The sequence below is a fragment of the Callorhinchus milii genome, unplaced genomic scaffold, assembly GCF_018977255.1.
Source record: "Callorhinchus milii isolate IMCB2004 unplaced genomic scaffold, IMCB_Cmil_1.0 Scaffold6, whole genome shotgun sequence".
NCBI classification, from domain to species: Eukaryota; Metazoa; Chordata; class Chondrichthyes; order Chimaeriformes; family Callorhinchidae; genus Callorhinchus; species Callorhinchus milii.
In genome coordinates, this window is record NW_024704747.1 from 7,950,610 (window position 1) to 7,966,543 (window position 15,934).

General features: G+C 38.8%; 1 protein-coding gene across 1 annotated transcript in view; it reads right to left on the minus strand.

Moving 5' to 3' along the window:
• Positions 1-15,934, minus strand: part of thsd7ba (thrombospondin, type I, domain containing 7Ba) — a 180,901-nt gene that overhangs the window by 133,712 nt on the left and 31,255 nt on the right. Inside the window, exon 5 of the mRNA XM_042336209.1 lies at positions 14,481-14,684. Coding sequence (XP_042192143.1) covers positions 14,481-14,684 — 204 coding nt within the window. The remainder of the gene's footprint in view (positions 1-14,480; positions 14,685-15,934) is intronic.

A 15,934-nucleotide genomic window follows, 5' to 3' on the forward strand; every position in this document is an offset into this window, starting at 1 on the left:
ACCTTTGGAGCATGAAAAAGCAAACCACAAAGAATAAGAGGGAAACCATCACAAAAAGAAACTGGAGGCCTTTAGTGGTATTTCCCATCCTGATTCTTTTCAGATTCTTTGTAAGAATCAATATTAGGTGACACTGCCGTGTACCAGCAAAGAGGAAAATGGAATGAATGCTAGTGAAACATTGTATTTACAAAGCAGAGATGACTTTAATGGTTGCAATCGATAAATAAGTAGGTCATTTGCAATCTTAGTAGAAAATCATTCAGTTGAATATTTCAATTGCACATGTTTTTGTTTTGCATTTCCGAATATTTCATGCTACTGAGGTGAATATCTTAAAAATGCATTTTGAAAAACTAGGATTTCAAATTGGCATTGTATTTAAAATAACTTTTGACTACGCTAGACAGAACCTCCTGCTGTAACTGAAACATTGTTTTCAATGCTAATTCATCATTCTGTCAGCTATAGAAAAGTACTTTCTGGATATCTATATTACTCCAAGTGGAAGGGCCTGTAAATATAATGATGGTGTCAGTGTGCTTATTGCTTTCAATTTAAGCTTCTGTACACAAAGCTGCTTTTAATATTAATGTTACGGTTTTATTTTTAGTCACTAAAATGCACCAAATGCTGGAGTCCAGCACAAAGCAAATATTTATTGTTCACCACAACATAATGTGCACTAATTCTATTTATTAAATTGTTTGCACGCTTTGCAATGCTAAGCTGTGCTTTTATCTTCACGTACCCTCAAAAATAAGAAATACAGATTATTTATAATGCTGAATGTGGTGATAAGAAAACCCTCATGAAGAGAAGATAAAGAATATCTATGCTTCAACATTCCTGAAAGACTTAAAACATTCTGCTGTTTCTCTTAAAAGGGAGCAACAAAAACCTTATGGTTTCTCCATAGACTTAATCTACAACGATGAATAGCTGTCCCTTTAAAAGCAATATTTTATGTTTTTCCTGGAAGCATTTAACTCAACATATAATTTTGCAGATTGAAGTTAGAAATCTTTGTCAATCAATCATAACACAATTGTTGAATTGATTCAATAACAGTTCCACTGTCAATTGAAAACATGTAGAGCTGTCCCAAGGTTAATGTATCCTTGTGAACAGGATACTGAGAAGACCAACAGAGAGGAGCAAAGCTGAAAGACTACAACTAACAGGATGAGGGAGTCTGGGAATTGATTCTGCAGCTACTGATTGGCCATTGCCATCTGCACTCTGCAGAAACAACAAATTGTGTTTATCGGGCAAAGGAAATAAATGTCCTACACTTCCTCGCAGAATATCTAGTGCAAACATCTTCCATCAGTAAGTCTGAACAGAGAGTAAATGTTTCTTAAATTTAGACCATCTTTGTTGGGTATATTGTAACAGACTATTTCATAGCCCACATTCTCCCACCAGAATGAAAGCCCTATTGATTTTGTTGATGTGGCTAAAGTGATACTACAATTGGAGTTAAATTAGGTAGTCTATTGAATTATTCTGTTGCAATTGCACATGATTTCCCTTCCCCTCCCAAACAATGCCACTTGATGTTCCAGGTATATAGGGCTTTTCATTTTTACCTGGCTGTCTGGTTATACTATCCTGCACCCAAATCAGCAGTCAAGATCAAAAGCTCCTCTGATCATTTGTGACAAATATGAAGTGAAAATTGGAAAGCATATAACTTCTCAGTGAATATGATTACATTTCTGAAATCTTTGACGGTTGAGTTCACCTTCTTCTTGAACTCAGATGTTGCATACATTCTTTCTGGATGGATGTGCCAGAAGTATAATAATAATCCTTGCATTTGATATAGCGCTTTTCACATCTTCTAGATGTCTAAAAACGCTTCACAGAAGGTACTGTAAAGTGAATTGACTGTATATTTGTGGGCAAAATGGGTACGATAGGAAGCTGCAACAGAGCATTGGGGGCAATAGCAATAAATGTGGTGCGCTAGTATTATATTCAGAGCTGTACGTCAATTTGTAACGAGAAGCATACTTAAGTAATGTTAGAGAATTTTCAGTGTTACAGCAAGCTGAAATATTTGGCCAGCCAAGAAGTGCAAAATTCTCTGGAGCTTAAGAATTAAATATTTCACGGCTTCTCAGCCATTCATTAAAATTTACAGAAGAGTATTTTTTGTCATGCACATCTGCTATTTTATATCTTGGTAATAGTTGCAAGCAGGAGTAGATCATTAATCTATGTAGTTACCTATCCAGCTTCCAAAACATTCCTTTGACACATGAATTTCATTATATTTAAATTATATTTAAATTTATATTTATTTCCAAGAATTTATCCAAGTAATCTTTCAAAAGTTTTCATAGTTCTTTTCCCATCACCCATGCTTGTGGTTTGTTCCACATGCCTGCCACTCTGTTAGTGAAAAGATTTCTCCTGCACTTTCTATTCACTTCTGCCATCCTTATTTGGAAACAACCCCTTGTTCTTGATAAATGCTACACTTCCCTATCAAACTGGACAGAGTGGGATTGAATCCACGTCGTTCTAATCCAATCATGATAATCATATTAATACTTGCATTTGATATAGCGTTTCACAGGATATATTGTAAAATGAATTGACTGTGTGTTTTGTGGGCGAAATTTAATTCAAGTTGATTCTAAAGTGCAGTGCTCAAGTGGCTGAGATACCTGAATGATGAAAAGATATCTGCATATTTAAAAGATTAAAAGAAGGGATGTGCTGTGCTGATGTCCACTCATTCATCTGTAAACCAAAATGGATTGTAATTTGATTTGATAAAATGGGATGTTTAAGATGTCACTGTCACTTCACTACATACCACTTAGTACAGTTGTGTGCTCTCCTAGCTCTGAATCGTGCATCAAGTACATACTGGATGACATTTACAAAGAATCTGTGACTACATTATTTATGGCTCAGATGCACATTTTCCTTGGAGACAAGACACAGCATCTGGCAATTAATTGGTGGCAAAAGGCCACAAAGAGTGAGAAACACTGTTAGCAGGTATCAAACACTGCAGACAGATGGCTATACAGGTGTCGCTATCCCTACATCCTTGCAATCTACAGCAATGGATCAGCACTGTATCCTATTCAGTTGCACACAGGAATATCACATGATGCAGTGGAACAAACTGAGCAAAAACGTATAACAAATGGTAATAGATGGCAGTGTCAGAAATGCTGTCATGTAGGAAAATAAAGATTTGAATTTGAAAGTTCAATTCAGCTTTACTTATAGAATCATTGGTAGCTCATCTCTCTAACAAAGTTAATTTGTTACAGAGGTGGGCTACCGGTGGTTCTGGAAACCTCATAACCATACCTCACAACCAATGCAGCTGAAACCCTCATTCACACCTTCGTCACTTCTCAGCTGGACTATTCCAATGCCCACCTCGTTGGTCTTCCCAGCTCCACCATACACAAAATCTAACTAATTCAAAACTTGGCTGCTCAGATACTCACCCTCACAAAACTGCATACCCCCATCACACCAATCCTTGCCAGGCTCCACTGGCTCCCAATCACTAAACGGATCGATCTCAAGATCCTCTCACTCGTTTTCAAATCCCATCATGCTCTCGCACTTCCCTACCTATCCAACCTGCTTAACCCCCACTTCACCATCTGCTGCCTCCACTCGGGTGACTCCGGACTCCTGTTTGTCCCTCATGCCCTCCATTCCACCATCGGTAGCCATGCCTTCAGCCACTATGCCCCGAAATTCTGGAACTCTCTCCTCAATTCCTCCGCCTTGCCCCTTTCTCCCCACCTTCAAATCTCGCCCAAAGACCTTCCTTTTTGATTGTGCTTATGGTCACCTCCCCCCTCAGTCTCCCCCTGACTCGGTGTCAGACTCCTCCACTGTGAAGCGCTCAGGGATGCTAAACCACTTGAAGGACGCTATGTAATTGCAAATTGTTGTTGAAACTTCAGAAAAGTTGAACCCAGTTAGATGAATTATAGTAGTCTTGAGTTGTGTGTTCCGGTGTATTCACTAACTGCTTAAGCATGGGATTCAATATGAAATAATCCTAATGTCTTGTCTCGGAAACAGCCATGTTCCCTCCAACTCACAATGACAGTTAGTTCAAAGTACTGGTTATTTGAAAAATATTTCGAAAAAAANGGAGTGAAAATTGTAACTGGTGATATTTTTATTTACATTGCTGGTATCAAAGTAAAAGTCACAAAGAATAAAGAAAATAACAATGAGCCCAGGTTTCCCTGCCCTTGTTAAACAGCTTCAGATGTAAGGTTAACGACCCCCTTTCAAAACATGACTCAAGTGCTTTATTTTTCTCCTCTTCCCCAAAGATTTTCAATCTTCAGTAGCTTAGTATGGAGTTTCTGTCTCTGCAAAATGTAAATTTTCCTCCTGCATAAACCTGACTCAAATATTGTCTGGTTGATGAAACACCACTTCTCTGAACATTTAGTAAACATAATTTAATTTTCCCCAAAGGGTTTGATATTTTTGTGCTAAAATTGGATGCCAAAAGCATGAAGGTTCTCTTCTGCAAAGATTCATCTTGACTTTGATTTTGAACAAAATTTTCTTGTTTTGCAGCATTTTGCCCGACAGACGTAGACTCATTAGTTCATAGGTAGCATTTCTACATAAACTACAGCATTCATGGCTAAATTAATTTTTCAATTTATTTCAGATTTTTAACATCTTTTTAACCTTTAATGTCTCTTGCCTGATTCATGGCCAGAGGAATCCTTATCCACCACAACACACACAACTCTCGAAGTTACCTATAATAACGACTTCATCGTTCAGAAACCAGAATTCTAAAGATATGAATAACTGAGCAAAAGATCTGAATTTTCCTCTCTGGATTCCACCCATTACCTTGAATTCAAGTAATAACATACTTTCAGTTTTCAACTCTACAACTTCACAATAGTGGAAACTGACCGGTATGATTTGTAACTTTCAGTTTAGTTTTACTGATAACTGTGAGTTAGACAAAAAGTAGGCGGAAAATTTGATTGCTGGAAATTGGATAAAGTCAGTTATTTTAGATTAATCAATAGGGTAGGTCCAAACACTGTATGAACTCATGAATTTTGCAACAACATTTAACACTCAATAAATTGCTTATTCACAGTAATATTCTTCAAACTTCACAATTTTTTTTTAACAATAATAATGCTTGCATTTGATATAGTGCCCTATCACATCTTCGAGACGTATCAAAGATGTTGCTTGACTTGTTTCTTCAAAGAGCTCTTCTGACTTTTGATCTTACACCAGCTCTTTCTAATATCAGTTCAGTGACAACCTTTCTGGATCTAAAGCTGATTCATGATGGGAGTGAGGGGGTGGGGAGAGAAAACCCAAGTACATTCAAATAAAAAAATACATAAAAGTGAATTTCCATGGACACACAAACATACTTTCCGTGAAAGATGATGCCTGCATGATGATTTCATTCTACCAACAGCAAGAATGGTGCTACACCAGCACAAGAAACAGCTCCTGCTTGAAGAAAGTGAGCCATTTTAGGAGTTAGTTCAATAAAACCCAGATCATGCTGGTCAGTGCAGTTTTGTGTTCTTCCCCAAATTCTTTAAAATAATGCCAAAATAAGATGATCTGAAAAAAATGGTCTGTTACTACATTTACATGATGTTGGAAGAGATAGAAATTTAACATAACATAACACGTAGGAGCAGGAGTAGGCCGTTCAGCCCTTCGAGCCATTCAATCATGGCTGATCTTCTAATCTAACTCCAGCTAATAACCTGACCCTGCCTTACCCCCATATCCCTTAATCCCTTTTGCAATAAGAAATCTATCTATCTCAGTCTTGAGTATGTTCAATGACTGAGCGTCAACAGCCCTTTGGAGTAGGGGGTTCCATACATTCACCACCATTTGAGTGAAGAAGTTCTTCCTCAACTCAGTGTGAAAGGGCTGGCCTCTGATTTTAAGGTTGTGACCCCTGGTTTTAGTTTCTCCAACCAGGGGAAACAATCTCCCACTATCTACTCTATCATGCCATTTGATGATCTTATAGGTTTCTATAAGATCCCCTCTAATTCTTCTATATTCTTGAGAATATAGGCCCAAATTGGTCAGCCTATCCTCGTAACTCATCCCCTTCATCCCTGGTACTAACCTAATAAATCTACGCTGCACCCCCTCCAAGGCAATTACATCCTTCCTTAAATGAGGAGACCAAAACTGCACACAGTATTCCAGGTGTGGTCTCACCAGGGCCCTATACAGTTGCAGCAAGACTTCCCTACTCTTATACTCTAATCCTTTCATAATGAATGCTAACATACTGTTCGCCTCCATAATTGCTGCTGCACCTGCAGACTAACATTCTGTGATTGGTGTACAAGGACACCCAAGTCCCTCTGGACGCTAACACATTCCAATCTCTCCCCTTCTAAAAAATAACCCGCTCTACTGTTTTTGCTACCCAGATGACTTCGTACTTCCCTACATTATACTTCATCTGCCACCTACCTGCCCAATCACCTAATCTATCTATGTCTCGCTGCATTTTTTTAATGTCGTCCTCTGTGTTGACACTTCCTCCTAGTTTTGTGTCATCCGCGAATTTAGATATATTAATGATATATATTAGATATATTAACTTCGATGTCCTCATCTAGATCGTTAATGTAGATGGTAAATAGCTGAGGCCCAAGGACTGATCCTTGGACTGATTTTACAAACTTTGCATAAATGGAGTTTTCTCAACGACAACAACAACTTGCATTTATATATGGGCAGCGTCTCAGAGTGCTCAACAGCAGCGTAGTTTGATCCCAAGCTGGAAAGAGAGGGGAGATAACTGAAGGCCCGGTCAAAGAGCAAAGTCTTCAGGTGTAATTAAGGTGAGCAAAGAGGGGCCGAGATGGAGGGATTAAGGCAGGGAGTGCCAGAGATTCGTGGCATTATGGCTGAAAGTATAGCTTTAGCATACATAGGTTTGAACCTAACTGTATTAAAGTATATACAGAATTAAATATTGACTGACAATCCAGTTATCGGAAAATATGTTAGACTATGGGAAGCCACTATATCACATATTTTCTTGTATCACATTACTGTGCAAACAGAAAGAACAGTTTGTGGTTTTGGATGGAACTCAGTACTGTGCAAGAACGTATTAGCAGACAAGCATACCGTTAAATATGACTGGAAGGATCTGCACCTCCACACCTCATGCATTGACAGCATCACCATCCAAGTATGCACACTCCACCTAACCGAGCCAGTCCAGAACCTTGGCAACTTGTTTGATTCTCAACTATCCTTTCTACCCCACATCTGTGCCATGATCCGCTCTGCCTTCCCCCACCTCCACAATATCACCCAGCTCCACTACTGCCTTACACCGCAGGCCACTGAGAACCTCATACACGCATTCATAACATCCAGGCTTGACTATGCAAACTCCCTGCTTGTCGGCCTCCCCAACTCCCCCATCCATAGGCTGCAGATCATCCAGAACTCTGTAGCTCGTGTCCTCTTCCGCAGCAGGCTCCATGACCCTATCACACAGGGTGATAGGGTCACGGAGCCTGACTCCACAGGCTTCCCATCACACAGAGGATACAGTTCAAGATCCTGGTCCTCACCTTCAAAGCCCTCTATGACCTTGTCCCTCCCCTACCTCTACGACCTCCTAACCCCTACCAACATGCCCACTCCTTCCACTCAGTGGGCTCTGGCCTGCTTCACGTCCCCTGCCTCACCCAAACCACCATTGGTGGGCGGGACTTCTGCCATTCTGCCCTCACCCTCTAGAACTCGATCCCACAGTTCCTGGCCTCGCGCCCTCCCTTGCTTCCTTCAAGATCCATCTCAAGACCCTCCTCAGTATTCTCAGTAGATGGATCAGGTGGACATGACAGTAGAAGAAGAGCTCAAAAATAATACAAATACATTTAAGATACAAAGGGGAGATATTATCGAAAAACTAACGAAACTCAGAGAGGATAAAACCCCTGGTCCAGATGGATTGCATCTGCGTATATTAAAAGAATCGAGGGAAGAGATAGCAGAGGCACTATTACTACTACACATATATAATAACTCATTAGAAAAGGGAGTAGTGCCAGAGGACTGGATGATAGCTAATGTTATACCTATATTTAAAAAGGGAGATAGAACAACCCAGGAAACTATAGACCTGTCAGCTTAAACATTGGTGGTAGAAAAGATAGTGGAATCTTTATTGAAGGAGGTAATAGAAAAACGTCTAGAAACGGAAAACATAAATAAAGACTAGTCAGCACAGATTTCAAAAAGGAAGGCCATGCTTGACCAACCTCATTGAATTCTTTGAAGGGGTAACAGAAAGAGTAGACAAGGGTAATGCGGTAGATGTAATATATTTAGATTTCCAAAAGGCGTTCGATAAGGTACCACATAATAGATGAATGAATAAGGTCAGAGCATGTGGAGTCAGGGCAAAAATAGCAGAATGGATAGCAAGCTAGCTGCAAAACATAAAATAGAGAGTAGGGGTAAAGGGTAGTTACTCAGACTGGCAGGGGGTGGGCAGTGGTTTTCCACAGGAATCAGTATTGGGACCACTGTTGTTCACAGTATACATTAATGATTTGGACTTGGGAATCAGCAGTACAATTTCAAAATTTGCAGACAACACCAAATTGGGGGGAATACACAGGAGGACTGCAACACATTACAGCAAGACATTAATAAACTTGCTGAATGGGCATTTAAATGGCAAATGCATTTCAATGTAGAAAAGTGTGAGGTGGTACATTTTGGTAGAAGAAATAAGGAAGTCACATACATCCTGAAAAATAAAAACCTAAATAGGGTAGAGGAGCAAAGGGACCTAGGGATACACATACACAATTCACTAAAAGTAGAAACCCAGGTTAATAAAGCCATTAAAAAAGCAAACCAGGCATCGAGGTTCATTTCTAGAGGGACAGAAATGAAAAGCAGGGAAGTTATTGTAAACCTCTACAGAACCTTGGTTAGACCACACTTAGAATACTGTGTGCAGTTCTGGTCCCCACGTTATAGAAGGGGTGTAGAGGCACTGGAGAAGGTGCAAAGAAGATTCACAAGGATGGTCTCAGAACTGAGAGTTTATACCTATCAGGAAAGGCTGAACATGCTTGGACTCTTTTCTCTTGAAAAGAGGAGAGTAAGGGGTGACCTGATAGAGATCTTTAAAATGATGAAAGGTTTTAATAGAGTAGACATAGGGAAGATGTTTCCACTTGTGGGGGAGACCAAAACCAGGGGCCATCAATATAAAATAGTCACAAACAGATCAAATAGGGAAGCTAGAAGAAATTTCTTCACACAGAGAGTAGTGGGAATGTGGAACATTCTACCACAAGGAGTTGTTGAGGCAAATAGCAAGATATAATTAAGGGAAAGCTAGATAGGTACATGGGGGAGAAAGGAATAGAAGGTTATGCTTGAAGGCTTAGTTGAGGAAGGGCAGGAGGAGGCTCATGTGGAGCATAAGCACCAGCATAGACCAGTTGAGCTGAATGGCCTGTTTCTGTGCTGTATATTCTAATATATTCTTCCACCATGTCTTCGGTCACCCTCCTTCCCCTCCTGCCCTCCATCCTCGCCAATCTTGACCCCCAGCTTGGGTCTAAAACACTGACTGTCCAGCGCCTTGGGATATTTCCCGACGTGAAAGGCGCTATACAAATGTAATTTTGTTGTTGTTACTAATAGACAGAATTTATAGATATTCCTGACAAGTGTGTATAATAACCTTAGATATTTTCCCTACAGACACATGGTGTCACATGCCCACCAGACACATTCTAGCCATGCTCCACTGGTTCTGTGTCCAACAGCAGACTGATTTCAAGATCCTTGTGCACATTTTCAAATTCTTCCTACTCCCCATTCCAGCCTATTTTCCATTCCTGCAATCCAACAGTCTACAATCCAATGCCTGTAACTTTTTGCTTATTCCGGATTCCCTTCGCTCCACCATAAAAGTTCAAGCCTTCAACGATGACAAACCTGGCCACTGGAAGACTTTCACAATGATTGTGCCTCATTGCCTCTCCTCGGTTTTCAAAAATGTCCTAACCAAATCCTTGATTGTGTTTTTGATACTCTCTAAATTTCTCCCACATCTTGCTCAGTGTAAAGCACCTTGTGTATGATTATACAGTGGAATCCCGTTATAACACACCAACAATCTTTCAGCTCTAAAAAAGGATGCCGTCCAGGTCTTTAGGTCACTGATGATATCATTTCTGTATACAGCACATGTGCAGCAAGTGACATCAGTAGTAAGCTGATGATCCAGAGGTCTGCCTTTTCATTCTTGCATGGGACTGGTCAGTACATGGGAAGCTCTGCACGCATGCAAAGTGAATGCTGAGATCCTGACTGACAGTCGTACACGACAGGAGGCAAGTTGGGATTTTATGAACTCCAACTATCACCGTATGAAATGTTTCTGTTGTAACTGGATCTTCAGGTAAATGTTAAGGCAGGGGTTTTATCATTGCACTGCTATGCAGCATTTTCATTTGTTTTTGGAATACACATATACACATATTCAGTGTGCACATGTACTGAACATATGGTTTTGAATATATTTTCTGATATCACCAGTATTACCTGCTCAACCCTAATATGTTGTTATCAAATAAATATCCTTTTTTTGAACCTTTATGTTTTGCATGCTTTCATTTGAAGATAAGTCCAGGAGCGATCTAGTTTTATCTCTGTTATCACCCAATAACTCTGATTCCTAGATCTCTAAATCTATTTATATCTATTTAGAGATCTGGAGAGTTGTGTTTGCTTGATGTGTAACCATGTAGGGCATTACTAATTTTTCAGTAAGAGGCACACTTACTGTGCGTGTGGAATTATTCCCAGTTACTTTCTGCTGTTCTTTTGGCAGCAGCTGAAGAAAAACATCACCCCAGTGAGAAAGTCCCATTCAGTGAAACAAACATGTTTACATTTTAGATTTTGACCACCACAGGGAAAAATTTGTATTTTGGACAGGGGATTTATCGTTAGCTTAATGGGTGCTCCAATGTGGTTTGTTCATTGATATTTTCTCATATTCTAACTACAGGGTGAAAAATGTTAAATTTATTATCACTGGCAATATAAACACATCATCAGAATTTCTGCTCCTGTTGATATCCCATAAAGTGGTGAATCCCTTTCCCCCATTATAATAATATGACTAAGCTAATAATAAGTGACTGTATTTTGGGACATACAACAACGTCCCAACAATCAACAACAAATTACATTTGTCTAGCACCTTTCATGTCAGGAGAACATCCCAATGTCCTGAAAGACGTGACTCCCCATCCCCAAATTTTGTGAAAATGGTTTGGCCTAAAGTCATTCGGGGTGACTACTGTAAAGACAACTCAGATTTCTGAGATTCCTAAGTTGATCAAAGAAAATCGCAAAGACTTATGGATTTGTTTACTTCATATGACTATATGACGCAAACGCATGAATAATAATAATAATAATAATCCTTGCATTTGATATAGCGCTTTTCACGTCGGGAGGACGTCCCAAAGCGCTTCACAGAACACACTGTAAAGTGAATTGACTGTATATTTGTGGGCGAACGCGGCAGCCAATTGCGAACAGCAATGTCCCACAAACAGTCGTAGATTGAAAAATGACCAATTTAATTATTGTTTTTGGTTTTGGAGGGATTATTATTAGGCTCTGTGTGGAGTAAGGAAACTTGCCCAAGGTTTCGCCCTCTGCCTGGAATTGAACTCAGGCCTCTCACTTGCAAAGCGAGTGCTCTAACCACTGAGCTACAGGACTCCACAAAGGCCAAGGACAATGAAGGCCAAGGACAATGGAAAACAAGTGAAAGAATGTTTATGGGACAGAAGTTTTCTTCAACATCATCATGGGCAGATGTTTTTAACTACACAATGGATCTTATTGGTAATTGTTAAATCTGTGGTACTAAGCCTTGTTTGAAACAAGCTGTTGACAGCTATGGATATCAGTGAAGGGGTGAGACAGTCTGATTCAAAAGGAACTTTGGTATCTTAGTTTTTAGTAAAGCTAAATCCAGATATCTTTACAAAGTTGATGTGTACGTCTTTACAAGGTAAGGATAATTCTCAATACAATCAGAAGAGTAGAGATTTGGGGAACGTACTAGCTACCTATAACCGAGATCTTAAAACAAAAAGACAAAGAAAGAAGACAAAGATAGAGATAACTGTCAACATGATTGACGCTCACAAAGCAGCAATCTTTGTACCAGTCGAAATTCTTAACAAAGGAGAAGAGTTGAGTTTGGAGAGAGCTGAGTTTGGGAATGAAGAAGCCAAGTGCAATCAATCTCGAGGAAAGAGAGATATACTACAATCAACATGGATCAATGCACGTAAAGAAGTCGATTCCTTCATCAAAGCCACTGTATTGATCTGATCAACCCATTGCAGTGAACTTTACTAATCTGTTGTAGGCATTCATTTGATTTGATGAACTGTATAACCTTACTAATTTTTTATTACATTTTACTACTTAAAAGGAAATTTGTGTCAGTTCGTAATTCACCGCAGGGTCATGAATTTAAGTAACTCTACACTACTGAGCTTGACAGTAACAGAACTTTTGATTATGCGATCAGATCACATTGAATTTCGGCACATTTTCACCCTTGTAACTATTAAACCCAATGAACTTGTATTACTGTTCTAATAATAATTTACCAGATTTTACATAAAAGTAAAGCTTCAAATCTCTTCATCCCATCCTGAATTTTACAAGTGCCGAAATATCACTCCATTCCAAGTCACAATTGGTATAGATACAGTTCTTTAGGAATGTGTAAAGCAACCAGTTTCCATGCACTTTGATTACTAGGTCTACATTAAGTATTTCACCGTTTCCGCTGTAATTTTATAAATCAACACAAAATGATGGAAGATGTAGTTTTGAGGAAAGACAGAAGGAAAATATGCAATAAAGTTGCTCCTTGGTCCACATAACATACCAGAAACATCAGTACATCATTTCAACATCCAGATCAATAATGTTCAACATATCATCATCGTGATCATTAATAAACATTATAACATCATCCTAAACAATAACGTTCACTATAACATCAACCAGATCAATCATGTTCATCATATAATCATTATAATCATTCTGATCAATAAGGAACATTAAACTATTGAAGCAAAACGGTTATGTTTAATTTTGTTTTAATGAGACAACTCGTTAGTTTCTTTAGTCACAGACAGTGATTTTATTAATACCCTCATGTCTCATTTGAAAGCAACATGGTACACCAGCATATAAAAACTGATTCTTGTGAAGTGCAGTTCATTAGTTAATGACTAGAGGTACAAACATTTAATATTGTGTCTGATCACATACTGGAATAATCAAATGACTGGATCCTATGAACATTCAGAAAAACAACTGAATATTACTTGCATTTATATGAATTTACAAAATATTTATTTTGTATCCATTGAACAAATATTACTGTCCAACAAGAATATTGCTGTGAAACTCAAATTCTTATTGCAAATTCTGTTCTGGAGAAAATTGCTAATTACTATCCATAATCTCATAAAAAAAGGTTGCTTCTGGATGTCAAACACAGTTAAAGTTGGTGCTTGGATTAGTAACAGCTTCAATAATCACTTAAAGAGCAGAACTGAAATTTAGCGCTGCTTTTGATCAAGGTCTAATTCAATTTACACAGATTTATTATTGTTAATGTTAAATTGGAAACGCGAGGCTTGTGACTAACTGAAGGCCTAAATTAACCAGTATTGTTCTCATTTACTTTTCAATCCTCCTACTTCAGGTACCATAAAGTGCACTTAATTCAGTCAGTTACTGAAATAATATTAATCTTTGTATTTAATATTGCAATTGTTACGTCATCAAAATATTGCAAAGAGCTTTATAGAATTTTACTGCAAAGGGTAGCAGTTGTATATTTTTAAGCGAATCCGACAACCAATTTGCACACAGCAATGTCTCACAAACAGTCCTGAAGTGAAAACATCCTCCACTTTTTGAATAGTGGCGTGGGATCTTATTAATGTCCACTGGAACTGGCAGACGGGACCTCAGTTTAATGTCTCATCTGAAGGACAGCACCACTGACATTGTAGACCTCCCACCAACCCACCCCACCTGCCAACATGTCATTGAAGTGTCAGCCTAGACTGTGGCATGAGGCTGGAACCCACAATCTTCGGAGCAAGAGACAAGAGTGCCACCTGATAGGGAGATACACCAATCGAGATACATTTGGTGAGTGAATACTGACAGGAAAGCTGTAAACAAGATAAACACAATGATAATAGTATCTAAATTTGTGTCAACGAGAGCCCTAAGAATTGAAAATCAAAAAAGGTTTTGACAGATATCTGACACCTAACTCACAATCTCAATTAATAATGTGCAACAGAGTTTCCAATATGAAATACACCACTGACCTTGGTTATTCTTGCACAAAATTGTTTGGTTACGGGTTCCTCGCCCACATTCGCCATTATTTAGTGTCAAACAGACAGCCTCTTCGATCACATGCCAATCATAACATGTCGGGTTATCACAAGGAATGGCCTCCGTAAGGTATGGACAGCTTTGAGCATAGCCAGTGGGTTCTCGAATCATGTGGCGTCTTCTTATTTTAAAGCCTATGAATGAAGCAACAGTCTGTTTAGCAGAGGAAGAAAAAGACACTTGTTCAAAAGGACTGAATCAAAAACATTCACATTATTTAGGTCAACAAATTAAAACTCATTTGCCAAGGCTGTTTCTCCAATTCCACAGATCATATTCCTTTAGCAATCCCACAATACTTCTGGACAGTAAAGGCAGCATACTTCTGTGGAAGAGCATTGCCAGTCTAACCACTGAAAGTGTACTTGAACTAAAAATGACAAGAAATGATGTGTGAGCAAGCACGGTGTGATTACTTCTGAAATTTGCTTCTCAGATCTGGTTTTAAGAGAATGGACTGAATGTTTGTTCCTTCTAACAGCTTTAAAAGACTCCAAGTCATCTCTGCTAGCTGGTTTTAGTGCAGCTGCACAATTGGGTCTGTAATAATGTCTATTTTTTTGCGATTGACTTTAGTTCCTGAAACTATCGGGATAGATCAGCCACCATACACATGTGAGGATGCACATGTCCACAACAGTGGGTCGGGGAAGAGTGAATTCTATTAATCTCTAGTCTTGCTTGAGGTCTTTTCATTTTAAATCTTGGTCCCCTAATTCTGATCTGATAGTCTAAATCGTATAATTTGCTTCCAACAATGCCTCTAGCATAAACAGGACAAGTTGCACATGTTTCTGAGACGCTACCCTGTGACTAGGGCGCTGTATAAGCACAAGTTGTTGTTGTTGTCTTGAAGACAATAAGAGGAAGATCATTAGGGCAGTGAGAACAGAATTTTGGGGTCTCCAAATTTCAATTCAATTTGAAGATTTTTTTTTGCCCCACAGTGATCTGAATTGGACTCAAGAGAGTAGAGATGACAGACATTATAAACATAGTGGCAAAACAGTGAGCAACTTATAAATAAATACATGCAGATTCTTCTAATCAGCCACAGTGGTACGGTGTGTGACTGACTTATTTAGGGGAGGAGGGGGGATAACTTGGAAGCAATCTGTGAATATTATCACATGAAGCCAAATTCTCAGATATTTTGATGAGTCTTATTACTGATTATAGAGTAAATTGCACAGGTCACATCCACAAACACCATTTATAAGATTATTTCCATCCTATACTTGAAAATGCAAAGATTACACAATAAAATAAAGGCTGTTAGATTGTTCTGGTTATCACAGTCCTGGGAGCACCAGAATCGGAATATTGAAGCAGATTTCTCCAAGCCCAGAATAAATATTTTTCATATTTTTCATTCTCACAGCTC